The following is a 27,302-nucleotide window of genomic DNA, read 5'->3' on the forward strand; positions in this document are numbered from 1 at the left end:
GCTCCAGGCTCTGAGCTGTCAGCACAGAGCCCGACGCGGGGCTCGAACTCACGGACCGTGAGATCATGACCTGAGCCGAAGTCGGACGTTTAACCGACTGAGCCACCCAGGCGCCCCAATCTGTATGTTCTTAATATCAGTACTCTTCAATGTTTCTCACTCTGGCTGGTTTTGACCCCTTGAGCTTTAAAAACATCTATGAAATGGAGATCTATATAGTTTTCTTTCTACTTCATAAGAATATTGTGTGAACATCTAGTATAAAAGATATAAAAAAAATGTTTTCCAAAACTCTTTTTATGGGATTCTACATAAGCATAAGCCATCATTATTCAAAATGGTATTATTTGCAGATTTTGAATCATCTGCTTTCACTAAGTGTGAATTTAAAAGCAATGCTTTAAAAAGAAATCTCTTTGGGATGAAATGAAGAAAAAGGCACCAGAGCTAGGTAAAATGCTGCCAAACTTGTGTGTACATGATACCTGGGTGTGATAATCCACAGATAACTCCCATCTGTTATTTCTTAATTTACCCTCAGCTGTTTCAATAACATGATATTGTTCATCATTTCTCAATCTTTTCAAAATATTTCTTCTTCCTTTTTTTAAACTCACATCATTGCAGTTATGTAATGGAACATTAACTATTCTCTCAACTAGGCAACTTTATTTGCCGAGTTTCTCTAAGAGTAGATGAAAAATATTAACTATAGATAAGTTTCTTAGAGTCAGACTATCTTCCAGATAACAAAAATAAAATAAGTAAAGGACGAAAAAAAACTAAAGTAAAGTGAATCTCAGAAAAATAAAGGAGACATATTTGGGGAAAATTTAGAGAAACTGAAATGTGTACCTTGGAACACTAATTTCTGTAGATATTAATAAGCATTATATAGAAATAGAATAAATTGGGGGAAATACTGGGCCAAGCAAACTTCAGTTTTACTGCAAAAAAATATCTAATATGACTTGTAAATTTCTAACAGGAGAATGAGTATGACAGGCAGTATTTCCCAAACTTATTTTATGCTTCTGTTTGGAGTACCTCAGGGGAATGGTCTTCCTTGAGCTCAGGAGTTTAGGAGTTCAATTCATCAGATTTGTCAGTTTTAACAACAAACCAGATGGGTGACAGCACATATTCACAAAATGACTGCAGTATGGCCCTTGACTCACTAGTGCTAACCACTTGAAGCCACACATCCTCAACTCTCTGCTAGCTAATCAGGAGTTCTCCTTATGCCCCAAATTCTCCCAAACACTTCATGAACTTTTGTAATCTCCTGGCTTTGCTCAAGCTATACCACCTTATTAATAACCTTCTCTTCTTCCACTTTCCTGTCAAAATCATACAAACCTTCAATGTTTATCATCAAATGTTTCTCCCTCTCTGTCTCAGTACTTCATATGTGCTTCTCCTTGGGACAGCAGTTCTCAAACTTGGCCGTACATTCAAGGTATCTAAAGAACTATAAAAAACACTGATCCCTGGGTCTCACCCACTGATTTTGATATATTAAGTCTGAGATACAACCTGGGCATTGGGATTTTTTTTTTTAATTCCCCAGTGATTGTAAGATACAGGCAATGCTGAAAACCATTGGTTTGGAGTTCATGGTAGTTTGTCTCTGTACTTCATAAACCTATGTAGATTCTAAAAAAGGGTTTAAGTTTTTTAAAGGAGAAATATAACCCCCTTCATTTTCATAGGTCTCCTGTACCCATAAACATTTTTTAATGAAAGCTAGAAGTTCTAATTTGGCTTATATTTTCAATAATGATGCTAAAATTATCAAAACGTTGTCCAAACTACTCTGTTCCTCCATTCCTATTCAGGTAAATTGTATCATTAAGGAAAGGGGCTCCCATATCTAGCTATGAATCAACATAAATGGGAGAGCATGTGGAAACACATATATCAAAGCTTTCTAGTCCCAGACCTACTAAAGCAGAATATCTGAGTTAAGGTTTCAGAAGCTTGTTTTGTTTTTGTTTTGTAAGCTGCAATTCTAATGTCAATAACAAACAGATCCGTTTTGTGAATCACTGATTTAAAAAAGGAATTATGTAATTTGGCTTTTATGAAAGCATTTACTCATTATAGTGGTATTTGGAAGGGTTCAGTAATAGAAAATAATATCATGATTTTATAGTACAAAGAATAAATAATTTTTAAGAGACAATAATAAGTTCCTAGAGAATATGCATTATGGATGAGAATATGCATTATGAATACCAAATATGGTCCAAATGCAAAAGGAAGCATTATTTTATTTTAGTATTTACAAGCCCTCCATTCCAGGTCATGGTTTTCGTGGAATTGAAATTGATTGCCCAAAATTATATAATTAATTATATTCAGTTTGTATTAAAATAACTAATGTCTCAAGCCTGTTAGCATGACACTTGGTAAAAATTAATTCTCCAAAAGAAACTGAGAAAATATGGGCCATCATCATGGGCATAATAGCTCATGTTTTAAGCAATTAGTGAAACTTTCCTAATGTTTAACTTTTTAAAACTTTTTTTAACCAGGAATTTCAGGCACACTATAACTCTGATGTCAGGTGAAAAATATTTGACCCATCAACCACATGAGAGTCAATAGAACTTCACTGTTTTATTATATATATATATATATATATATATATATTTCTATCCTCAGATAACTTCAACAACATGAAATAAAAATTCAAATTATATGCTGTCTTTTCAACTGTCTGAATGAAGATGGACTATGGATGGAATAAAGGAAAGAAGAATCAGAAAAAACACAAGAATTTTCAGAGAGCATTAATTGCATTAATTGACTCAATTATATATGCTTCTTTTTACTAATATTCTCCCACACCAGCTCTGGGTTTGGCCCTGTGACTTTTTGACTTTTACAATGGGACAGAACAACTGACTCAATTCAGACTCAATCAGAGCCTTGAAAAAATGTTTGTGAGTTTCTGTTTCCTCCATAGTTTCCTGTTGTTACTACAAAAAAAATATCCAGGTTAGTCTGCTAGAAAGATATGTGAGATACATGAAGGAAATTCAAGTCATGTAACCCAAGGTCCTCCTCGGTCAGCCAGTTCACAGCAAACCTATGATCTGGCTACAGATGCAGAAGAAAGCCCATTGAGATCACAGAACCATTCAGCTGATCTATAGACTCATGTCATTTTAAGCCCCTATGCTTTAGGAAGATTTATAAATAGAAATCACTGATACAAATGTCTTCAGCATTTGAAAGACTGTCCTGTGAAAGAGTTTGGATCTTTCTTGGTCCAGTTCTACCAAGAGAGAAAAAAAGTTTATATTGACCAAAAGACAGATTCCCATTTAAGAAAGTACTTTTTAACAAGTTATGGTTGTTCAAAGGTGGAATGGGCTACAGGCACTGAATTTGCTGATTCCGGAATAATTCAAGTTGGGGCTAACATGAACGCATTTTATTCATCCAACAAGTTTGTTTCTTCATTTTTTCCTTGAATGCTACAAAATTATATACAGATTCTATAATCTGTATATTATAGTGCCTTGTAGAGTATATTGGTTTTCTCATTCTCAATTAGTATTACAAACAAGAAATAAGCTACCCATCCTTATAGCAATCCTCTTGGATATGGCTGCCAGAATTTTCAGCCAAGACTTACTGGACATCATTCACCCTGAAAATGGAGCAATCCCCATTATGTAGACCTAACTAAACAAATTATTAATTCTATCATTCATTAATTTCAAGGGTCACCAGTTAGCAATCTGTAGCTGGATTTTGTTCAGACTCACTGTTTTTAAAAATGTGAAACTAAATGTTTTCATTTCCTATCTACCATAGTTCCCAACACCTCCTATTTCATACATTCACAATACTGACTTAGTCTCTTTTTGAAGCCTATGCAAGTGCTTATTTGTCACACACATTCCACCAAAATTTATGGGAAATACAAAGATGAATTCAATATTAATTACAGCCTCAGAAATCTTACAGGTTTTTTTTTAGGAGGGTTGACCTCCTTACTCAAGTAATTATAATAGGGATGAAGCGATATGTGCAGTAAAAGAAATCCAGATAAAATGACATGAGATCTCTGAGTTAGAAAAAATTAGGTGCAGCTGAACTGAGCAGCATATGCATAATTAGTGGGCACAGAAATTTGCAAGAGTCTCTTTTTTCTCTTTCATGTTGATCCACAAAAATATCATCACTGGAATAGCTATAACCATTTGGAATCTTCATTAGAGGAGATATCTAACAAACAGGTGGTCCCAGATTGTCACATTTCTCTACTTTCATCCAAATTTTGATTGAATTATATAACTTAAAAATGACTTTGACCTAGTAGGATTTTCCTTTCCTTCCTCAATTAGGATCAAAAATTGCCACATTTGTACATTAAAGATACTGACATGCTGTTTTTCATTACTTGGTCTCCAAACAATTTGTTCCAAGCTCTTTGATCCTTGAAAATGTCAAATTAAATATTAATATTTTTAAAGCTGAAGTGGTGATTTTCATAATAAAAGCCCTTGACTTTCAATGCCTGTAAACAACAGGTTAATAAATACATAGTATTTTAATACCTGTCTTAACAAACAACTCTCCTAAAAATAATATCTTATGATGCTAAAGGCTGGAGTGACTACAAACTCCAGCTAATAAGTTGGTTACCAACTTATCTCAGAATTAGTGTTTCTCCATAACAAAAAAATATGGCTTTAATGGAGCAGTTTGGGGATATTATGAAGATGACAAATCTCAAAGTTTTATCATCTGCTTCTTCAAATGCACTGTGACTTGCTGCATTCACTTCCAGCATTTCTGGTTCAGGAAATGTTGGATTTTCCTCAAGCAGAGCTCATGGCCAAGTGACCTTAATCAAATACATAAATAAATGGAAGCTTTCCCATGAGAACTAACTATCACAATTATGTCATGTCCAGTCACAGAACTGAAGAGACTGGGTTTATAAATACTGCAGACCTCTTTAACTTATTCAATTTTGATAATCCTATAGGTCACCTTAATCTCATTACTATGATTTTTCATTGCTTTAAACCTAAACACTATATGTAATAGACTGATTATTCCAAATATAAAATTTTCCAAAACGATTAAATTATCTACTATATCATTTAACCTGCATAACCTTTATTTTCTTATTTCAAGCATTACAAATCTTTGAAAAGCTATTTCTAAATCATGAACACAATGTCTAAGATAAACACAACTATCACCAAACTTCCCTAGGTTAACAAACAAAATTTGTGTAGTTCCTGAGAGAGAGAAACTTTGTTGTGTTTTAATCTATTCTCTGTTCCTGGATCCATACCCAAATTATAAATTGTGGATTTACTACTTCTTTAGGGAATTGCTCTGAAGATTATATACCTGTAAACTTTATTAAAAATACACTAGGGGCACCTGGATGGCTCAGTTGGTTAAGTGTCCAACTTTGGTTCAGGTCGTGATCTCACAGTTAGTGGGTTCAAGCCTCCCGTTGGGCTCTGTGCTGACAGCTCTGAGCCTTGAGCCTGCTTCGGATTCTGTGTCTTCCTCTCTCTCTCTGCCCCTCCCCTGCTTGCACTCTGTCTCTCTCTCTCTCTCTCTCTCTCTCTCTCTCTCTCAAAAATAAATAAACCTTAAAATAAATAAATAAATAAATACACTAAAATTTTAATAAACAGCAGCTCTTAATATTAACATTAATAGCTACTGCTATTGCCGCTGCTGCTGTTGCTGGTGATGGTAAGTTTATTGGAGGTAGCTTAAATTTGTGTTGATTATGGAGGAAGTAATACCAGCAGGAGTTAATTACTTATTGCCTGACTTTAAAATGTATAACAAATTATGGTTTATCTACTGGTGATGACCACTTAAAAATTAGAGTTATTGTTATCACAACCGAAAAAAAAGAAAAGGCAGAGTTATGTCTGATAACTTGCATGATAAACATTACCGTATGTCTTACACTCATATTTGTTTGTTGTTTTGCTTTATCTTTGTAGTCAGTCCATTTTAAAGATCAACGTGTGTCTGTTCCTTGCCTTATAAGTCATGCAATGACCTTTAACCAGCAGCAATAACATCCTGATGTAAACAATAAAAAACTAATTTTTAATAAACATGTCTATTATAAAATATAACTGTTCTTCTATTAACTAATGTTGTGCCTGATAGTGTCATAAATGGTAAATTCACTTCACTATGTCTATTTTCCAGAACTATTTTTCCTTTCATAGCAAGGGGAGAATAACTTAAACATAATTATTTTTTTCTATCAATTAACTGTCACATAAAAATCATCACTTATTTAAAAGAAAAGCCATTAAACTAAATTTCCAACATGTAACTATGTAACCATGCGGGTAAATTCATCTTTTTCTCTTTTTTTAATAAACAAATTCATAATCACCTTTATTTTAGAGCCAAAAAATGTTAAAACATTTTCATAAATACAGAATTTTATTATATTTTGGATTTGATTTACATAGAACTTCTTCCTTTGAGGAAATTCATTCCATAAAAAAGGTATTTAACATATTATACTACTTCATCAGCTCGTACTTAGTTTTATTCTATGTAATTATTTTTCACTCTGATGACTTGTACTAAATATATTCCTGTCTAAAGTATGTGTTTCCGGTGAGAGGAAGGTGTTAAAAAGAGGATTAAATTACAGAATATTATAAATACTTAAATATTAATGAGAAAAAATCCCAATGTCCAACAATGTATGACAATTACTTTAAATTTTAGAGTGCTTTGATATTTTATATCTGTTCAGGTTTTTTGTTGTTCCCAAAACACCGAGGGGAATGGGTTCACAATGTCTGAATAACTTAATACTATCCAAACATTTTACCTAGAAAACTACCGTAAATCTGCAGTCAGTCAGGTATTCTGCCATGTCAACATGTAAAAATCTGACATGCAGTGTATCCCTTGCGTATTAGCAACTTCTGGTTTTGCGGTAACACTGATGTTCATGCACTGAACTTAAACATGGAAATAGAGGTGCTTCGGTGGCTCAGTTGGTTAAGCATCTGACTCTCGATTTCGGCTCAGGTCATGACCTCAGGGGGTGAGATGGAGCCTGGCCTCTGGCTCCATGCTGGGTGTGGAGCCTGTTTGAGATCCTCTCTCCCTCTCTTCTGCCCCTCCCCCACTCTGTGGGCACTTGCACACATTCTTTCTCAAAAAAAAAGTGGAAACATAAAAATGATTACACTCCAAAAGGTGTAGCATTTTAAATATGTAACAGATATTTTATGCTATTCCTCTATAAAGCATAGATCACAACCTTGAAATTAGAAATCAGATATATCAATAGGTACTAACCATCCCCATTAGGTCCACAAAGAACATTAGGATCTGTCTTTCTTTTCCTGGCCTTTCTTATTTCATCTTTCTGCTTTCTCCATCTCTATGTGAAGAGAATATGCCTGCCAAAAGCACACTCAGAATTCCTCTGCTAACAGATACTTGTAAAAATAAGAATTTTGAAAAGGCATAAAGAGAAGAAACAGCATGTTCTAAATGTGAAGATCTCAACACAATTTTCATTAGTCTCAGGCCCTGGCAGAAATCTGACTTGCACTTTAATGTCTCAGATACTGGATGCATAGACCAGTTCTCAAATCTAGGGCTGATGAACAGTTATTTGCATATTTTGTTTGTGGCATTTTGGTGCTACTTCTAATGGAAAGTCACCACAAAAATAGCATCCATTTTGAACACTGAAGCAGTTCAATAGGTTGTTAGTTTCAAAGAATACTAAATAGGGCTTAACATGTAAGAAAAGTTTCAATTCAATTTATTTGTTTAATTCATTTTTTGCCTACCTACTTTAAGAAAAAATTTGAAGCAATAAATGGAAAACAATACACATATAATAGAATTTGATAAAATAAAATATCAAATCGAGTAGGAGATGATAATAACAAAAACCCAGACTTAGACTTAATGGTAATGGATTCATATAAGAAATGTTCTCACTGATGCAATTTTATTAGGAGAAACAGATTTTTCTTGATATAAACGTTAAATGTTTATTTATCCCATGAGAATATAGAAAGTTCACTCAGCAATACAAATATGCAATAAGATGGAAGAATCTTCAGCAACTGTTTTGCTGGAGTTATATAAAGGTAATTGATTTGAAATATATTAGAAATTGACTAATCTATTTATATAAAGAAATAAATTATTATTACCAGAGATAAAACTCAGTGGTAACACAGAAAAAGAGGTTTTTTAAAGTCTAATACAATGTTTCTTTCTCTGTGGGATGCCTTTAATGTCAAGTGTTTATTCACATCTTGGATTTTAAGGTTCTGTATAATTTTATTTGCTAAGTACTGAGGAACAAACTTTGTGATGCATATTTAAAAGACATTAATATACATTCTGTGATAGTATTTCCTTCCTGGAAAATTATAAAATCTAAAGAATTTCTCTTGAAGAAAGGAAGAATCATTACTTTCCTGTACAGTTTCTGAGCTACAGGAACGTCTACAGGCAGAACCACAAAGTGTGTTTGAGATGCACCATTTATATATTCTCAGGGCTGAGTGGTCAGTCTCACTGATCCCCAAGTTCCACATGATATGCATAAAAGAGATCCCATAAACCCACCTTGGCCATAAAATAAACTTTTCCTTTGTTCCTTGCCTCACAGACCTGGTGTGAAAATATATATCTAAAATTTCCACAAAATACTTTTAAAACATAGATTTCCTAACTTAACTAGGTGAGACGATTCAGCAGAATCACCATTGCAGGAGACACATTCTTAGAGGCAAAATCTAAATAATATGTAAGATTTCTCCCAGTCTCCCCAGTAACATATCCAGCCATGGAATTTCAACATCTATCATCTGCTCTGACACCTCTCAACTAACTTTTTTACATTTGGATGACTTTTCCTGTCTGAAATTTAGGGAGATTATGTTAATTAAAAATTCATGTTCATTCAGTCTCAAAAATTAAATTAAAAAATAAAATATTGCCATTCTCTATCAATTCACTAAGGTGTCAGAATTAGTCATCATTGAAAGCTGTCTTATTATAATTTTTCAGGACATTGTCACCTCCTTTTTGGCACCCATCATCTGCCTGTGCCATAGTTACCTAGGTGTATGCTAGATGACATGTCATGTGAAGGCAGTTACAATTTGTGTTTCGTTATCATGTCTGACCTTCCCAGTGCAGTCAGCCAGATCTAGACACTTATAATCAATCAGAGAAGGTCAGGTGAATTGAATTAAGGCTGTGGATTCTGGGGTGCCTGGGTGGCTTAATGAGTTAAGCGTCTGACTTCAGCTCAGATCATGATCTCACAGTTCCTGGGTTTAAGCCCACACTGTTAGTGTGGAGCCTACTTGGGATTCTCTCTCTCTCCCTCTTTCTCTGCCTTTCCCCCACTCGCACTGTCTCTCTTTCTCAAAACAAACAAGCAAACAAAAAAGCTGTGGGTTCAACTGAAGAAGAAAGTAGTCTGTATATAAAATTTTGAATGGTGTCAATATGTCAGATATTTCCCCAAAAAATCCCAGACTGATCTCCTTTAATAACTAAAATTCTAAATGAAGTGTTTATAAAGTCAAAATATTATTTTCACAAAATTTCTGTTAAACTTATAACTAACACATATAAAAGAGTCTAGCACATATAAAAGGTAAGCACTAATTTGCTTACCAAGTGGATTGAGAACCAGTATGCAAATTCCTTAGGAAGTAGGGTACAAAGAAGTACATATTGAGAAGGAAAGGTCTAGTACATGGATCTGACCAAAAAAGCAGACTTGAGAAAGATGTCTCAATGTGAGAGGTGGACGGTTCAGTAATAGCCCAAGGAGACAAGGGACCTGAGAAACGAGGCCAACAAGGAAAATGAAGTGGGGCATGGGATAAGGACATCAAATGCCAAAAACAATCTTAAACCACTTCCTAACTTGCTCAAAAGTACAACTCGCTATCAGAAAGCCAATGCTGTGTTTTACTGAAGAATATCCCACAAATTTCTCTGGGGAATTATATCTAGTCATTTGAATGCTTTATTAAGGTACTCTCCACCTCCCGTTTCCCTCATGACAATCATATCCTGAGAAAAGCAAAGCCAGCTGTCAGTGTGCCCATTGACCAATCAATTCCGGCCTGACATCTGGCCTTACCCTGTTTTCAGTCAGCAACCATTTCTGCACTTATTGAAACAGCTGACTGAGTGAAAGGAGGTCCTCTCTGGCAGCTATGTTTTCTCTTCTAAGTCACCAGGATCATGAAGCAATCATTTGAATTTAGCAAATTGTATTCTAATTATTCGGGTAAAGAATCTCAACATCTTTATATGAAAAAGAACAGAAGCACAGATGAGTTGCCATTCTCCTGTGAGTGGCACCTAAGCACAGAATTCAGCATGAGGGGATATGGGTTCGCCATAACCAGTGGTGAAGTACCACCTGCTTCAATCGCAACAGCTTCCTGATGGGGTAACATAATAAAGATACTGGCTAAGTGGATTTGACTTTATCCAACATAATCTTGCCTTCCTGAATTTCTGCAGGTGCCTTCTTTTAATGGTGCCTCAGTAGAGTTGAGTTTGGAATTATCCATACTACTGTCAGATCTTTTGAAGTCATACATGCACTTGGGAGAAAATAGATATTAATTACATAACACTGAGAGATTTTTTTTCAGAAAATATGGCAGGTGGATTCAAATTCTGAGGGTCAGTTTGGATTTTTGGTGACTTATTGCCATCAGTGCATACAATGTACAAATGTATATTTGTGTAGACATAGATTATATTAAATCCACACATACATATTCAAATATCATTTATCTTCAAGAGAAGGCTGTAAAAGAGATTTGAGCTAGCAATTTTTAAGCTTTACAAAAGTATACTGTTGCTACTAATAATACTATAATCATGCTTTAATAAATGCATAAAATATGTGCCTTAAGGCCCACTCTTATGCATTATGTGACAATCACAGAATGCCAGGAATTCCATCCATAAACTTCTATTATCCTATAATTAATTCTAGATCAACAACCGGTGACTATAACTTGACTTTAACATTTAGTTTTACTAACATGTAGTATCTCTGCTCTGGTTAGGATATTATTTTGGAGGAAGTACAACATTGATAAATAATTAACTTCTTTTTTAAAATCTTCTGTCTTAAGAGGCAGAAACTGTGTTGAATTTCTATCTTCTTTAATTTTTTTAAATTCCTAATTCTGAATTCTAAAGTACATAATAAATAACTAAAGAATCAAGGGTTAAGAAGTCAGTGAAGAAATTGCTGCTCTCTAGAGAGTGAGTCTCCCCCCAAAATAAAACCTTAGCTCAATCTGTTACACTGTATCTACATATTTTCTGCCCACAAATTTCACCACAGTATAAAATTTTTCCTGTTGCCCTATTGTTTCCTAAACTGCAGAAAGACACTCCTGAACTAGGTGTAAAATGTACACTTTAGTATAGTAGCCATCAAGTTCAAATTTGTCTTCCCACGTTACTGCAAAAAGGTATAGCATTTGCTGCACTAAAACACTATCTCTGAGTGCAATTAGTTGAAATAACCAAGCACAGTATTTCCAACTTAGAGGGCTGTGCAACCATTAGAAATAGCAAGGGATTGCATAATGTTGTAGAAGTTTTTCCAGTGCTATGTCATTCATGCGCTTGAATAGCTAATATGTTTTTTAAATAAATTTTGAGGAGTTGATAACAGTTTGTGCACAGAGTTTCAGAAAATAGAAAATAAAAGGACTCCTTGGGTATGCATGAAGTTAAACGTTAGACACACTGTACTGCTTTGCTGTAACTTAGTGCCAGAATTCCCAAGTTAAGGATGAAGAAGAGAAATTATTTTTCCTGACAACCCTGGAGCCAACTGGGGTGTAGCATTACTTACCTAAAGATGGGTCTTTGGAGATGTTTCTTCCTGATTGTGACATGGTCATCCATTTAAAGGTAAAAGTTTAACTTCTTCCTGGAAACCACTCCAGAAATCCAGGGAGGCAATGTAGAAGTCTATTCTGCTGCAAGGAGCCCAGAAGGAAAAAGTAGTTTCCTCTTTCTCTTTTTGGGTGCTGGGAGAAAACTTCCCTGCTCTCTGCCAGCTGAGCAGTGTGTCCATAGAGGCCACATAAGACAGGCACGTTGGGGCACTCCCCCACAGAGCAGGGTGTGCAAAAACCACCGACAGTCACGTTGATACAGGCAGGAGAAGCACACAGGACCCTCGGGAACAGAAGGAAACAAACAGACAACTTCCTACTCTAGTGCCACCCAGGTAGGAGCGCCCTGAGTTAGTGCAGCCAAGAGAGCAGTCCTTCCACATGCTGGTCAAGCTCTGGAAAGCTAAGTCCCTCCCTGTCTTTAAAACTGCCTGATCTGAGGCTCAACTTTTTTCTTCAAAATAAAAGTTGTACAGCTGGTTCAGCAGTCCCATGTGAGTACCCTCTGGAAGTTTGTTCTGTTAAAATAAGAACTGTATACAAATTAATGAAGGAAGATGGGCTCAGACTGTGTGACTGGCTCTGCTTCAAACGATTATAATTATTTTACAATATTGCTTTTATTCACACTTTGAAGTGTGGAGACCGCTCGTGATTTTTGGCACTCATAGCCCAATAACCTACACTTGGCTGAAGTCAAAGTTACAATTTCAACTGATAGAAGCCCATGTGAAGCTGGCCAGAGCTACGAGAGTTAGAAAAACAAAAATTGCTCAATTCTATCAGTGACAATGTGCCCAGATGTCTGTACCCAGAGTAGCTTTCCAACTAAGTGGGGACACTGAAAAAAACATATGAAAACACATGCACACAAATACACACACACTTTTTTAAGGCCCCTAAACTCCCTGGGAACCTAAGGTGGTTTTTGTTTTGTTTTGTTTTTACTATGTGATCAAATTTGAATTTTAAAAATAAAAAGAAAGAAATGTAGGTATTAGAAGTTGTAAACGGCCGAAAATAAATGACATTAAAAATTGTTTTACTTGGAAGCCTTAGACTCACACTGCAGGAACTCCTGTTCTAGTCACAGATAAGATGAACCCTCACATTTTAATATAGTGTATTTTGGAGACATTTCTATATCTGAATTACTAACAAAATTCCTACTCAATCAATAGTGTCATGAGATTCCAGGCCAGAAGTTTGGTATGTAATAAAATAAACCATGATTAAAATGTTTTTAAAAAGCACATGTAATAAAACGCAGGGGAAACTGAGAAACACTCGTGCCTCTAGTTGAATCATCAAATAAGGGTCAAATGACACAAAGGAGTTTATGACCTATATGGTCGCAATCTGAAGTTCTTAGCACTTTCTAAATACCTTCAGCGGGAGCAAGAGGTATTTTTTTTGTTTCGTTTTGTTTTTGTTCTCTCAAAGGAAAGACAAAGAAGAAGAGAGTTACAAAGAAAGAAATCACTGATTACATGGAGCACAGTTCTAACACATACTTTTTTTTTTCATCTTTCTGATGATGTCAATCTGAGACAGAATTGAGCTAAAAATAATAAATGGGTTCTGGTCCTAGTTCTATCATGAAAATGCGAGCCATTGTTGGAAAAATTCTTGACCTATCTGAGCCCAAGTTTTTGTACTTATGAAGTTGCAATATTAATTGAATTCTATGTTCCTTTCCAGCTTTAATGGTGGTATCATGCTATCTATAAATATGATTAGTTTGCTTCTTGTGAAGGATCTAGCAAAGAAGTTATGATGCCTAGTACTCCAAAAATACATGCTTATATGTAAAGTTATAAGTAAAGAAGTCCTAAATAAAAAGATAATTTTATATTGTATGTATCTCTGTAGATATTACATATTTACTTAAAGACATCTAAATCAATGTTCCCTTCACCATCAATAAGCATCCAATCATAAATTCACATGTGTGTGATACTGCAGTTAAATCTGGAGACCATCTATATGCAAACTAATATGCAGACCTTTGGAATAAATGCATTATTATAACCATGTGCCTTGGCTTTCTTTGTATAGGAAGGCACATAAGAAATAACATGCTACGCAGGTCTTCTGGAAGGATTTTTGTATTTATGGGTAGCAGACAATTTCTGTACTCATGGTTTATTTATAATACTATTAATTTAGCATAAATACTCCTGAGGGCCAACCCAAGAGAATAGTAAGCTCATCAACTTTTAAAATTAATTTTCATTTTGTCTACTTTTGAATTAGAAAGGTGAAATGATTTTTTCATTTACATGATGAAGGAACTCACCACAAATACTAGGAAACAGCCAGCCAAGGGACAGCTCAAAGGACAAGCCAAGTATGAAATCTAACTTGAGGCTCAAAGGTTTAATTATCAACTGCAGAATCTGACTGTTGTTAAATTAATTATAGGAAAATAATATTTTTGCTCCACATTAAGTTTATATTCTTTTTGCTCTTTAGCTATTAAGGTAGAAAGCTCAGCTTCCCATTTATATCAAGTGCCATTATTTAAACCCAATATAAAAACCTAAAGAGCCATGAGAAAATATTGGTAAGTTAAATATTCACCAGACACAAAGAAAAATATGTATTTCTTAAATATTTTTGTAAACTTTCTATCAAAGAGCATTTAAATTTAACACTGGGGGAAAAGTTTGCTTTATTAACTTATTCAACTCTAATGTAGTATTCAATAAGATAAAAGGACTCCACTGTTGTTGCTCAAATTACAAATTATATTCCTTAAATGAACACAATTATACTGTTATATTTAAATAATAAAATACTAAAATTTATTATTATCAATAACCAGGTCAACTCTCCTATAAAATAAACCAAATACAACTTATTATGAATATTTTTTCCCTGGGGGTAAGGATCAGAAATGTTGTTTATATTTTTCCTGTTATGGTAAACTCTCTTTCAGTGTGACCTTGCCTAACACTTTCATCCACACCTCCTGCTCTCACGTGTGCTCACTCTGTCTCTCTCACACACACAATTTCCCCCACTCAGCACTGTTACAGACGGTCATAACAGGTGTTTAATAAATATTCCTTAAGTTAATTTGTTAAATGTTCTGCTGAAACACACCAATGTATCCAACATAAGCCATGGTGTGTGACAAAAAACAGATTAGCTCCATGACTTTCCCAAACAAGTGAATATGAAATGTGTCATGGTATTTTGTGTTAAGCATCTTGGAAAATAAGTAAGATTTACTTTCCCTTATTTTTTTTAATGCTTATTTATTTATTTATTTATTTATTTTTTGAGAGACAGAGCATGTGAGCAGGGGAGGGGCAGAGAGAGAAAAAGAATCCCAAGCAGGCTCTGCACTGTCAGCACAGTTATTTTTTTTTTTCATTGTACTTGTCTGTTCTATAGTAATAGCCTGTTCTATAGCTCTGTTTGTTATATGTAAGTGCCAAAAAGCATGCAATGATAGAAAAATTATGTAATACTAATGGCAGCCCAAGAACTGGAATATGATAGTATCTACAGGTTATCACTTTACCATATAAGTCTAATCAAATATCAACCTGAAACAAAGTGTACTTTTTTCTTACAGAGTTTCGTTAAATGCAATGCTGTAAGTTATATAGTTAAGTGAGTTTTAAATTAAGTGGAGAAGTGAGAAAGAAATGCAAGACAGAAAGGATCAAATGGCATTTTAGATTTTATCACTATATACATGTAATATCACTTAAATAAAAAAAAAAATGATTCTTTCACTCTTGCCTCTCTGCTTTCCCTCCAGGTGAGCACTAGCCCTGTGTGTGATCGGAATGTCTCCTATACCTAATCTTTAGTTCAGTAGTTCTCAGTCCTATTTATTTTTGACACATCATACATGAAAGATGATATGTGAATATGATACTCTATCAGAAAAGTACTTAAATTTTGATGAAAACAAAAAAAGGAAAATGCAGGCACTGCCATAATTTTCCTTCGACATATAAATATGGAATCAGTAAAGTGAAACACCACTTGGTCAACTGTACCATGAGATAATAGAAGGGAAACTATTTTCAATGTGCCAACCATACTCTACCCCTTTAGAACTGGGCAAAAAACTTTTGTGTGTAAGTGCACAAGACTGGTATCATTTAGAGATAACCCTAAGTTTAATGTATCCTTTTAAGGTAAGTCATTTGCAACCTTCAGCATTTTACTCATATTTTGTAATAAATTTCCTGCTACAAGTTTTTACAACTGATTACAAAGCTAGTTCATAGGTGGTAGAGTTGGAATTTGAACTCAGATGTCTCCTTCTTGAGCCCAAGCTTACCCCTGCTTTGTAGGTTGTCACTTGGTGGGGACTCTGCCACTCAGGTTGCTTGGTTTTTTTCTGGGCTATCTTTCATATTCTTTCTGGGCTATATTTCATATTCTATTGAGAAAGAGAAGGAGGAACCGGCCACTCTAATGAGTGTCTATTCTCCTAATCCTCTACCCTATTGAAATATCATTGCATTGCCCAGGTGTTCCCAATACTTGCAAAAGCAAGCCCTAGAGAGGGCTCGATGGATATGTTCTCCTAAAATTCAAATGGAAGCACTGTTCTATTACAAAGAGCCCTGGACTAATGTCAAGGAACATATATTTTCACCCCAGGTCTAGCAGTGATTTTTCTCAACTCCCTGTATATCTGTTTCCTTAGCCATCAAACTACGAAGTTGGGCCTTATGATTTCAAAGATCCTTTCCAGTTCTAAATCTTTGTGACTCTATGATTGACCCTGTGATAACATGTCGAGTTATTTAAACTTGGTGTCCAAACAAGAATAAGCTCTATAGTGATTTTTAGCTTTTCTTACCCTCAATGAGACAATGCATATCACCAGAATACTTTTTCATCCCCATAGTTGTAGGTTTAAAAATATAACACACTACTGGGGCACCTGGGTGCCTCAGTAGGTTAAGCGTCAGACTTTGGCTCAGGTCATGATCTCGCGGTCCCTGAGTTCGAGCTCTGTGTCAGCTGACAGCTGACAGCTTGAAGCCTGAAGTCTACTTAGGATTCTGTGTCTCCCTCTCTCTGTCCCTCCCCTGCTTGCATTCTGTTTCTCTCTCTCTCTCAAAAATAAATAAACATTAAAAAAAATTTTAAGCACTTTAAAAAATATAACACACTACTATTCAAATGTGAAAATAAATTGTAGTGTCTCTAGTTGTTCTAATTAAGCTGTTTCCTTTTTTTCTACAGCTTCACTTTGGAACCACTGTCACTGGAATGTAAAGTACGGGAAGAAAGGGATTAGTGTCTGTTGTAGTCCTTGTGCAGGAAATATAAGAGACATTCAGTGGTTATTTGTTGAATGAATGGAACATGAACCAAGTGCCTATTAACGCTATCTCATCATCCTCTTGTACATTCTTTTTCTAAAAACCCAGTAATATCTGCTAAATGTTCAGTCTTTCATATTTTCTCCAACCCACTGTTTTCCTTCAAGGAGGCCTTATAGGGAGGTGTGTTTCTATGACTGTAGCATCAGAAAAAGGTGGCCTCAAACGCAAACCTGCAATCTCCTGTTCCCCTTTGTTTTTTCTGGTCTCCGTGACAATGTCCCTTGTCTTGTCTGGTCACTTGGTTCTCTGAAAATATCTACTGTTGGAATCTATGTCTATTTTTTTCGGGTGGTGCAATCTGGGAACTATGGTCTTCCCCTTCTGACTGAACCCAATCTCAGCCTTCACTGGTGGTGCAGGATCCTCAAGTGTCAATTACATCCTTCAGCTGGATCTCTGTGGAGGTTGTTAACCTTTTGTTTCCTGTGTGGGATTCCCTGACTCCTCACTATGGGCATGGCAGGCTCATGGCAGATAAACTGCTCCTATCTCAGCAGGACTTCTTGAGCCCTCCATCCCAGAACAGGCACTAAGGGAGGCTTGGGATTGGACACACCATACCACCACTTTTATTCTGTTGTAGCTAAACACACAAAGTCACTGGGAAAATTCTCCGCTATAAGCTTTCACTCAGCTTTCATGGTCCCCACTCTGGGATTTCAGCTCAGAAGTAAGAGATCAAAATATTTTGTCTGATCATTTGCTTAAAACACCTTCTATCCAGGTCCCTTTTTCTACATTTCACCAGGGCAGAAGATACATGCTTTCCCTATCTCAAGTGGCAGAAGATCTCTTCTCTTATCTCCTAGGTGTCCTCTGTCCACAGTTTATAATAAACTCAATATTCAAATCTACAATCCTGAATCATGTATGTTAGGTAGAGCTACCAGAACTTGGAAAACCCTCTTGGTGTGAACAAAGCCTGGCTTTCAGGACTATTATCTTATGGTGGCTCAAAAGTTCCATTTAGGTACAGTCATACTTTAATTGTGCCTCCCTTTTTTGAGCTTTGTAAGTATCGCATTTTTTTGTAATTGAAGGTTTGTGGCAAATTAAGCAAGTCTATTAGCACCATTTTCCCAGTAGCATTTGCTCATTTCATGTCTCTGTGTCACATTTTTGTAATTCTCACAAATATTTCAAACTTTTTCATTATTATTATATTTGTTATGGTGATCTGTAATCTTCAATGTTACTATTGTAACTGTTTGGGGGCACCACAAGCCATGCCCATTTGAGATGGCAAGCTTAATCAATAAATGCTGTGTGTGTTCTGACTGCTCCACTGACTGGCCATTCCCCTTACTCTGTCCTTCTCCTTGGGCCTCCTTATTCACAGAGAACTAGAATTAGAAGTGGAGCCTGAAGATGTGACTGAATTGCTGCAATTTCATGATCAAACTGGAATGGATGAGGAGTTGCTTCTTATGGATGAGCAAAGAAAGCAGTTTCTTGAGAAAGAATCTACTCCCGGTGAAAATGCTGTGAACGTTGTTCAAATGGCAACAAAGGATTTTAAATATTATGTAAACTTAGATGATAAAGCAGTGGCAGAGTTTGAGAAGATTGACTCCAGTTTTGAAAGAAGTTCTACTGTGGGTAAAATGCTGTCAAATAGCATAGCTTGTTACAGAGCATTTGTGAAAGGAAGAGTCAGTCGATGTAGCAAACTTCATAGTCCTATTTTAAGAAATTACCACAGCCACCTCATACTTTCACAACTACCACCATGTAATCAATCAGTCAGAAACCATCAATACCAAGGCAAGACCCTCCATCAGCAAAAGGATTATTACTCTGTTAAAAAGAAAACCACAGGCCCAAGATGGAGTCACTTATTCCAGGCCAAGGCACCAAACCAGGGTTTAACACCTAACCTGATTACAGCTTCAATCTCTCCCAGAAATGTAGTCCTAACAGGTTAGTCAGAAATTTTCTGTTCATCATTCATAAAGTAATCTGTCCTGTGGGCCTTCTCCATCTCTCAAAGGAAGATGAGGTGATCTGCAAGATAAGAGCCCTGTTCTTCCCCCTAAGGGAAAGTGACATTACCTGAAACAATCCTTTCTTCTCTTTTGCTAATAACTTCTTTGCTGCATCCTCCTTCCTACAAAACCCTTCCTTTTTGTACAACTCCTCAGAGTTGCTCTCTACTTGCTTGATGGGATACTGCCCTATTCACAAATCTCTTAATAAAGCCAATTAGATCTTCAAATTTACTCAATTAAATTTTGTTGCTTACCAATTTGCTGAAAGCTCAGATGATGGTCAGCATTTTTTAGCAATAATGTATTTTTTAATAAAGGTTTGTGCATTGTTTATTTAGACATAATGCTATTGCACACTTAATAGACTATAGAATAGTGTAAATATAACGTATTATGCACTGGGAAAACAAAAAATTCATTTGACTTTCTTTTATCCAATATTCACTTTATCGCAGTATTCTAGAACAGAACTTGAAATATCTGCAAGATATGCCTATATTAAAGTCTGGCTTCTTACTTGTTTTTACTTTCATCTGTGATAAAAATAAATCCCACTACCTACACTGCATAGTGCCTCTGGCTGACTGGGAGAAGATAAAATCATTATTTATTAAATGGAAGAGAGGCAGCACATTATTCCCATTATTTTATACAGCTTTCTTATTTATTTCAGTGGGTGCATAGTGAGTAAATTATACCACAATCTTAACATTGGTCTCACCTATCTGTCCCCTATCTCATTTGCTCTTTACTTCATTTCTCATTGGCCACACTGGCATTTTGTTCCTTGAACACTCCACATTCTTTTCAGCCTCTTTTGTACATACTGTTCCCTTGTCTAAAATGCTATTCCTTCTGTTCATTGTTCAGATTTCAGCTGCAGTTTCACCTCAGAGAGGTGACTTCTCTGACAACCCCATCTGAATTCATAATGCCTACAATACTTTGCTCCCCTATTAGTATCATAATCTATGTGTCATAATATGTGCAATTATTTATTTGCAAATTCATCTGTGTAATGATGAAGAAACCGATTCTTCGGGATGTAGTAGCTGAGGAAAAAATCAGAACATGTAACTAACTGTTCCTGACTACCTTAAACATAAATCTAGTCAAGTTATACAAAAATATATTTTTTCTTATATGCATGTCTGTAAAGGGAAGCAAAATACACCATTCCAAAATATACCTCTTTGGCATATGGATTATCTTAAGCAGGTTATTTTTAAGAAACAGAAGATCCTGGTGAAGCTCAGAAAACTGAGTAGAAGTTACCCTTTTGTAAGAAATATTTACATTTGTAAGGGAAATCCCCATCTGTAAGGTTGTCTCCCTGGCTATACTAGAAAAACGAGGATGCCTAAATCTTTAGAAACTGGGGCACCTAAGTAGCTCAGTCAGTTAAGGGTCTGACTCTTGATTTTGGCTCAGGTCATGATCTCATGGTTTGTGAGTTCAAGTGTCACCCACATCAGGCTCTGCACTAACAGTGTGGAGCCTGCTTGGGATTCTCTATCTCTCTCCCTCTCTCTCTGTCTCCCTCCCCCCCCCCCCCTCCGCTGCTTGCACACAGGCTCTCTCTCTCTCAAAATAAATACATAAACATTAAAAAATAAAATAAAACAAATCTCTAGAACCTATTATCAATGGAGAAAGCCTTGACTTAACTCTGCATAACAGTCTTATTTTTGTTTACTGGGCTCTTCCTAGAAGCCTCCTATAACTGACTTCCCACCCCCATAATCTGTCTTTAGCTGAAAATGATACTTAAGTTGATGGCTTTGGCCATTTGGGAGTTACTCAGTTTTTCTGGGTCTCTCCCATGTACCCATGTTACTACACTTTTGTTTACTTTTCTCTTGTCAATCTCTCTTATATCAATTTAATAATTAGACCATCAAAGAACCTACAAAAGAAGAAGAGAAAACTTTTCCTCTTATACAACTGTAAGAACCTAAAAATAGACTCTTACTGATCTCCTGCAATGCTTCAAAACATTTTCTAATACTTACATATGTTTCATCTTGAAATGTTTGTCATTATACTTCTTTAAATGAGGAACTCTAAGTAACTGAGAATAAATGCATTGAATCTTAAAATTCACAATGCAGCTGATAATCACTTTGGAAATGGTTCTCAGTTTGACCAAAAATGTTTTCTGCCTTGTAGACAAAAAGCAGATTTTACCCTATTAATAGTTTTAAACTAGATACTTCTGACTTGTGAGTCAGAATTAAAGTTTATTAGCCATTTACTCCATAATAAAATCCATCAAAATTGTTAATTTCTTAAATGAATTCATAAGGAAGACCAGGTTTATGGCTTCAAGTGACAAGGAAAAACTGTTCCCCAGTTTGTGCCTTCAGCCAGGTATCAGAGCTTCGCCTTTCTGCTTCACAAAGTAGGAGAAATTCCTCTTTGTCATTTAAGTGTGGAAGCAGGTCAGTTAAAGTTTGATTGGCTCCAATTAGCACTCCCACAGGTTCTGACAGCTTAGTTCTGGCAGTAGGACAATTTATTTTGAATAAGCGTGACATTCTGTGAAAACATCAACAACAACAACAAAGGAAATCATTTAAAGCAGATTCTCATAGCAAACACCCACCCACAGCTCACTGTGTAATCAAGCAACATATAAATTCCATGTAAAAGGAAATGACTATTATACAGTGGGTAGTTAAATAAACATTACAAAAAGGGACCTCCTTAATATAAAATTCCCTTTGAGTCAGAGGACTAAGAAAGAGTTGGTAGAACAGGGGCTTAATGATGAATGGATATTCAGTAAGCAGGCGAAGACCAAGGGCAAGTAAAGTGTTTCATCATCCCTAAGCACCAAGCAACAACAGTTGTTCAGAGGGCACACTGTGGCCGAAGCAGTTGCAGCCGTTTCTGCCATATTAGCCTGCAGAACTGGAGAGGCTCACACCGTCACCTAAGAGGGGTTGTAATGAAGGAAATAACTGATGTGATATAATAGTTCAAAAGCACGTGATTCAGAGGCTTCCATTACCCCTAAACAAGCCAAAAGTGTTTTTCTCTGCAGTTTTTAGTCAGTGGAAAGTTGTCCAAAGGTAGTTGCATGCTGAGACTTGTTCAGTTTCTCTGCAGCTCTGAAACCTGTCACTAAATCATTAACTTAGCTTCAGTACCGAGTCATCATTACCAGCTTTCCTCCATATTTTAAGTTTGGTTTCAACATGACTCTAAACTCAGTCAGTAGGGTTTTTTTTTTCAGTCTGTCTTAAATTTCCAGTAATGCCTATGAATAAATGTGCAGAACTACAACCAAGAATGAATTGAATCAGTGTCCGTAAATGGAAAATTCCTAAATGCTAACCTATTGACTCTCCAAGCTTTTAGAATTAGACAGCAATAGAGATAATCCTGACTCACATGGACTTTGAATAGAAGCAGTCACTCAGTTTGCCAAGGCTTTAATAGTACATGTGGTAGGTTCTGTGAAAATAACTCAAATGTATAGAAATAGGTCATTACCCCTACTACCTTTGTAAAACAAAAATGAGTTAGCACAGAGAATAAATACAGACCACATATATTTGTGCCTTTATATCCATTCGTTCCTCAAAAACCTCATTCCATCTTCAGCTTTTTGCTCCACTTCTACTTATGTTCCCCCACGTTATATCCATTGGAATGACCCATCCTAGCAAATCTTATCTCTGGAATTACTATCTTATTTCTCATATCAATATATTATTCCTATCAACTGTTCTGTGACATGCAATAGTTGCCATAATTTATTAGTACATTCATTTAAACTCTAAATTCTAATTCCATTCAGGGTTTAAACTGGTCAGTGAACATTTTCCCAAGCCCAACTAGACATGTTATCAAAGCCCAATACCTGAGAGAATATTAGAAATCAAGTCTATTTTAGAAATTCTGCATCTTTTAAAAAAAATTATGAATCTTCATCTTGCTCTATGGTCTCCCAAAATGGCAATCTTCTCTCATCTGCTCATTTCTCCACCTGGACCAATGCAAAGCATGGGTACAAGAGAGTTGACACGTGTTTATTGGTCATTTACTATGTGTTAGGCACAATACTTTTCTACCCACTATTTCAGTTAAGCTGCATAACACACCTAAAAGATAGATTCTCTTATCTTCAAGTCACACTCAAGGAAACTAGAGTTGAGAAAAGTTGTATAATTTGACAAATGTTGTACCTCTTGTATGTTACAGTAATGGGATTTGAATCCAGTTCTATTTGATGCCAAAATCTTTGTTCTTAACAAATACTGCCTCTCCATGATCATATTCTTAATTTTAATAGTAACCTTAAATAAAAAGGTATCTTGGATGACCATACCTTAAAATATAATTTTTTAATCATTTTAATGAGACTGAATCCTAGCAACAATTCAGACTTGATTTCAGAGACACATTACTTTGGTTTGAGTTATTCTCACAATATAAGCCTTATTTTTTTTTTTTTTTTTTTTTTTTTTAATAAAATGCGTTTTATTTTTTTTTTTTTTTTTTTTTTTTTTTTTTTTATATATGAAATTTATTGTCAAATTGGTTTCCATACAACACCCAGTGCTCATCCCAAAAGGTGCCCTCCTCAGTACCCATCACCCACCCTCTCCTCCCTCCCACCCCCCATCGATCCTTAGTTTGTTCTCAGTTCTCAACAGTCTCTTATGCTTTGGCTCTCTCCCACTCTAACCTCTTTTTTTTTGTTTTTTTTTTGTTCCCCTCCCCCATGGGTTTTTCTTAAGTTTCTCAGGATCCACATAAGAGTGAAACCATATGGTATCTGTCTTTCTCTGTATGGCTTATTTCACTTAGCATCACACTCTCCAGTTCCATCCACCTTGCTACAAAAGGGCATATTTCATTTTTTCTCATTGCCACGTAGTACTCCATTGTGTATATAAACCACAATTTCTTTATCCATTCATCAGTTGATGGACATTTAGGCTCTTTCCATAATTTGGCTATTGTTGAGAGTGCTGCTATGAACATTGGGGTACAAGTGCCCCTATGCATCAGTACTCCTGTGTCCCTTGGATAAATTCCTAGCAGTGCTATTGCTGGGTCATAGGGTAGGTCTATTTTTAATTTTCTGAGGAACCTCCACACTGCTTTCCAGAGCGGCTGCACCAATTTGCATTCCCACCAACAGTGCAAGAGGGTTCCCGTTTCTCCACATCCTCTCCAGCATCTATAGTCTCCTGATTTGTTCATTTTGGCCACTCTGACTGGCGTGAGGTGATATCTGAGTGTGGTTTTGATTTGTATTTCCCTGATAAGGAGCGACGCTGAACATCTTTTCATGTGCCTGTTGGCCATCCGGATGTCTTCTTTAGAGAAGTGTCTATTCATGTTTTCTGCCCATTTCTTCACTGGGTTATTTGCTTTTCGGGTGTGGAGTTTGGTGAGCTCTTTATAGATTTTGGATACTAGCCCTTTGTCCGATATGTCATTTGCAAATATCTTTTCCCATTCCGTTGGTTGCCTTTTAGTTTTGTTGGTTGTTTCCTTTGCCGTGCAGAAGCTTTTTATCTTCATAAGGTCCCAGTAATTCACTTTTGCTTTTAATTCCCTTGCCTTTGGGGATGTGTCGAGTAAGAGATTGCTACGGCTGAGGTCAGAGAGGTCTTTTCCTGCTTTCTCCTCTAAGGTTTTGATGGTTTCCTGTCTCACATTCAGGTCCTTTATCCACTTGGAGTTTATTTTTGTGAATGGTGTGAGAAAGTGGTCTAGTTTCAACCTTCTGCATGTTGCTGTCCAGTTCTCCCAGCACCATTTGTTGAAGAGACTGTCTTTTTTCCATTGGATGTTCTTTCCTGCTTTGTCAAAGATGAGTTGGCCGTACGTTTGTGGGTCTAGTTCCGGGGTTTCTATTCTATTCCATTGGTCTATGTGTCTGTTTTGGTGCCAATACCATGCTGTCTTGATGATGACAGCTTTGTAGTAGAGGCTAAAGTCTGGGATTGTGATGCCTCCTGCTTTGGTCTTCTTCTTCAAAATTACTTTGGCTATTCGGGGCCTTTTGTGGTTCCATATGAATTTTAGGATTGCTTGTTCTAGTTTCGAGAAGAATGCTGGTGCAATTTTGATTGGGATTGCATTGAATGTGTAGATAGCTTTGGGTAGTATTGACATTTTGACAATATTTATTCTTCCAATCCATGAGCAGGGAATGTCTTTCCATTTCTTTAAATCTTCTTCAATTACCTTCATAAGCTTTCTATAGTTTTCAGCATACAGATCCTTTACATCTTTGGTTAGATTGATTCCTAGGTATTTTATGCTTCTTGGTGCAATTGTGAATGGGATCAGTTTCTTTATTTGTCTTTCTGTTGCTTCATTGTTAGTGTATAAGAATGCAACTGATTTCTGTACATTGATTTTGTATCCTGCAACTTTGCTGAATTCATGTATCAGTTCTAGCAGACTTTTGGTGGAGTCTATCGGATTTTCCATGTATAATATCATGTCATCTGCAAAGAGCGAAAGCTTGACTTCATCTTTGCCAATTTTGACGCCTTTGATTTCCTTTTGTTGTCTGATTGCTGATGCTAGAACTTCCAGCACTATGTTAAACAACAGCGGTGAGAGTGGGCATCCCTGTCGTGTTCCTGATCTCAGGGAAAAAGCTCTCAGTTTTTCCCCGTTGAGGATGATGTTAGCTGTGGGCTTTTCATAAATGGCTTTTATGATCTTTAAGTATGTTCCTTCTATCCCGACTTTCTCAAGAGTTTTTATTAAGAAAGGGTGCTGGATTTTGTCAAAGGCCTTTTCTGCATCGATTGACAGGATCATATGGTTCTTCTCTTCTTTTTTGTTAATGTGATGTATCACGTTGATTGATTTGCGAATGTTGAACCAGCCCTGCATCCCAGGAATGAATCCCACTTGATCATGGTGAATAATTCTTTTTATATGCCGTTGAATTCGATTTGCTAGTATCTTATTGAGAATTTTTGCATCCATATTCATCAGGGATATTGGCCGGTAGTTCTCTTTTTTTACTGGGTCTCTGTCTGGTTTAGGAATCAAAGTAATACTGGCTTCATAGAATGAGTCTGGAAGTTTTCCTTCCCTTTCTATTTCTTGGAATAGCTTGAGAAGGATAGGTATTATCTCTGCTTTAAACGTCTGGTAGAACTCCCCTGGGAAGCCATCTGGTCCTGGACTCTTATTTGTTGGGAGATTTTTGATAACCGATTCAATTTCTTCGCTGGTGATGGGTCTGTTCAAGCTTTCTATTTCCTCCTGATTGAGTTTTGGAAGAGTGTGGGTGTTCAGGAATTTGTCCATTTCTTCTAGGTTGTCCAATTTGTTGGCATATAATTTTTCATAGTATTCCCTGATAATTGTTTGTATCTCTGAGGGATTGGTTGTAATAATTCCATTTTCATTCATGATTTTATCTATTTGGGTCATCTCCCTTTTCTTTTTGAGAAGCCTGGCTAGAGGTTTGTCAATTTTGTTTATTTTTTCAAAAAACCAACTCTTGGTTTCGTTGATCTGCTCTACAGTTTTTTTAGATTCTATATTGTTTATTTCTGCTCTGATCTTTATTATTTCTCTTCTTCTGCTGGGTTTAGGCTGCCTTTGCTGTTCTGCTTCTATTTCCTTTAGGTGTGCTGTTAGATTTTGTATTTGGGATTTTTCTTGTTTCTTGAGATAGGCCTGGATTGCAATGTATTTTCCTCTCAGGACTGCCTTCGCTGCGTCCCAAAGCGTTTGGATTGTTGTATTTTCATTTTCGTTTGTTTCCATATATTTTTTAATTTCTTCTCTAATTGCCTGGTTGACCCACTCATTCGTTAGTAGGGTGTTCTTTAACCTCCATGCTTTTGGAGGTTTTCCAGACTTTTTTCTGTGGTTGATTTCAAGCTTCATAGCGTTGTGGTCTGAAAGTATGCATGGTATGATTTCAATTCTTGTAAACTTATGAAGGGCTGTTTTGTGACCCAGTATATGATCTATCTTGGAGAATGTTCCAT

The 27,302-nt window shown here is 36.1% G+C and overlaps 1 protein-coding gene across 7 annotated transcripts in view; it reads right to left on the reverse strand.

Moving 5' to 3' along the window:
• The window catches only part of PDE1A (phosphodiesterase 1A), a 349,550-nt gene that overhangs the window by 244,257 nt on the left and 77,991 nt on the right, over nucleotides 1-27,302 (reverse strand). Inside the window, exon 1 of one of the 7 annotated variants that reach the window (XM_086719096.1) lies at nucleotides 11,915-12,454. The exons of 5 other annotated variants lie outside the window; for them this stretch is intronic. In XM_086719096.1, the coding sequence (XP_086575222.1) occupies nucleotides 11,915-11,967 (53 nt within the window). In that variant the 5' untranslated portion in view covers nucleotides 11,968-12,454. Of the gene's footprint in view, nucleotides 1-11,914; nucleotides 12,455-27,302 lie in introns of those variants that run through there. One more of the 7 variants, XM_025912768.2, reaches the window with a different exon arrangement.

This window comes from Puma concolor, chromosome C1 (assembly GCF_028749965.1).
Source record: "Puma concolor isolate L17-30 chromosome C1, mPumCon1.1.hap2, whole genome shotgun sequence".
Taxonomy (NCBI): Eukaryota; Metazoa; Chordata; class Mammalia; order Carnivora; family Felidae; genus Puma; species Puma concolor.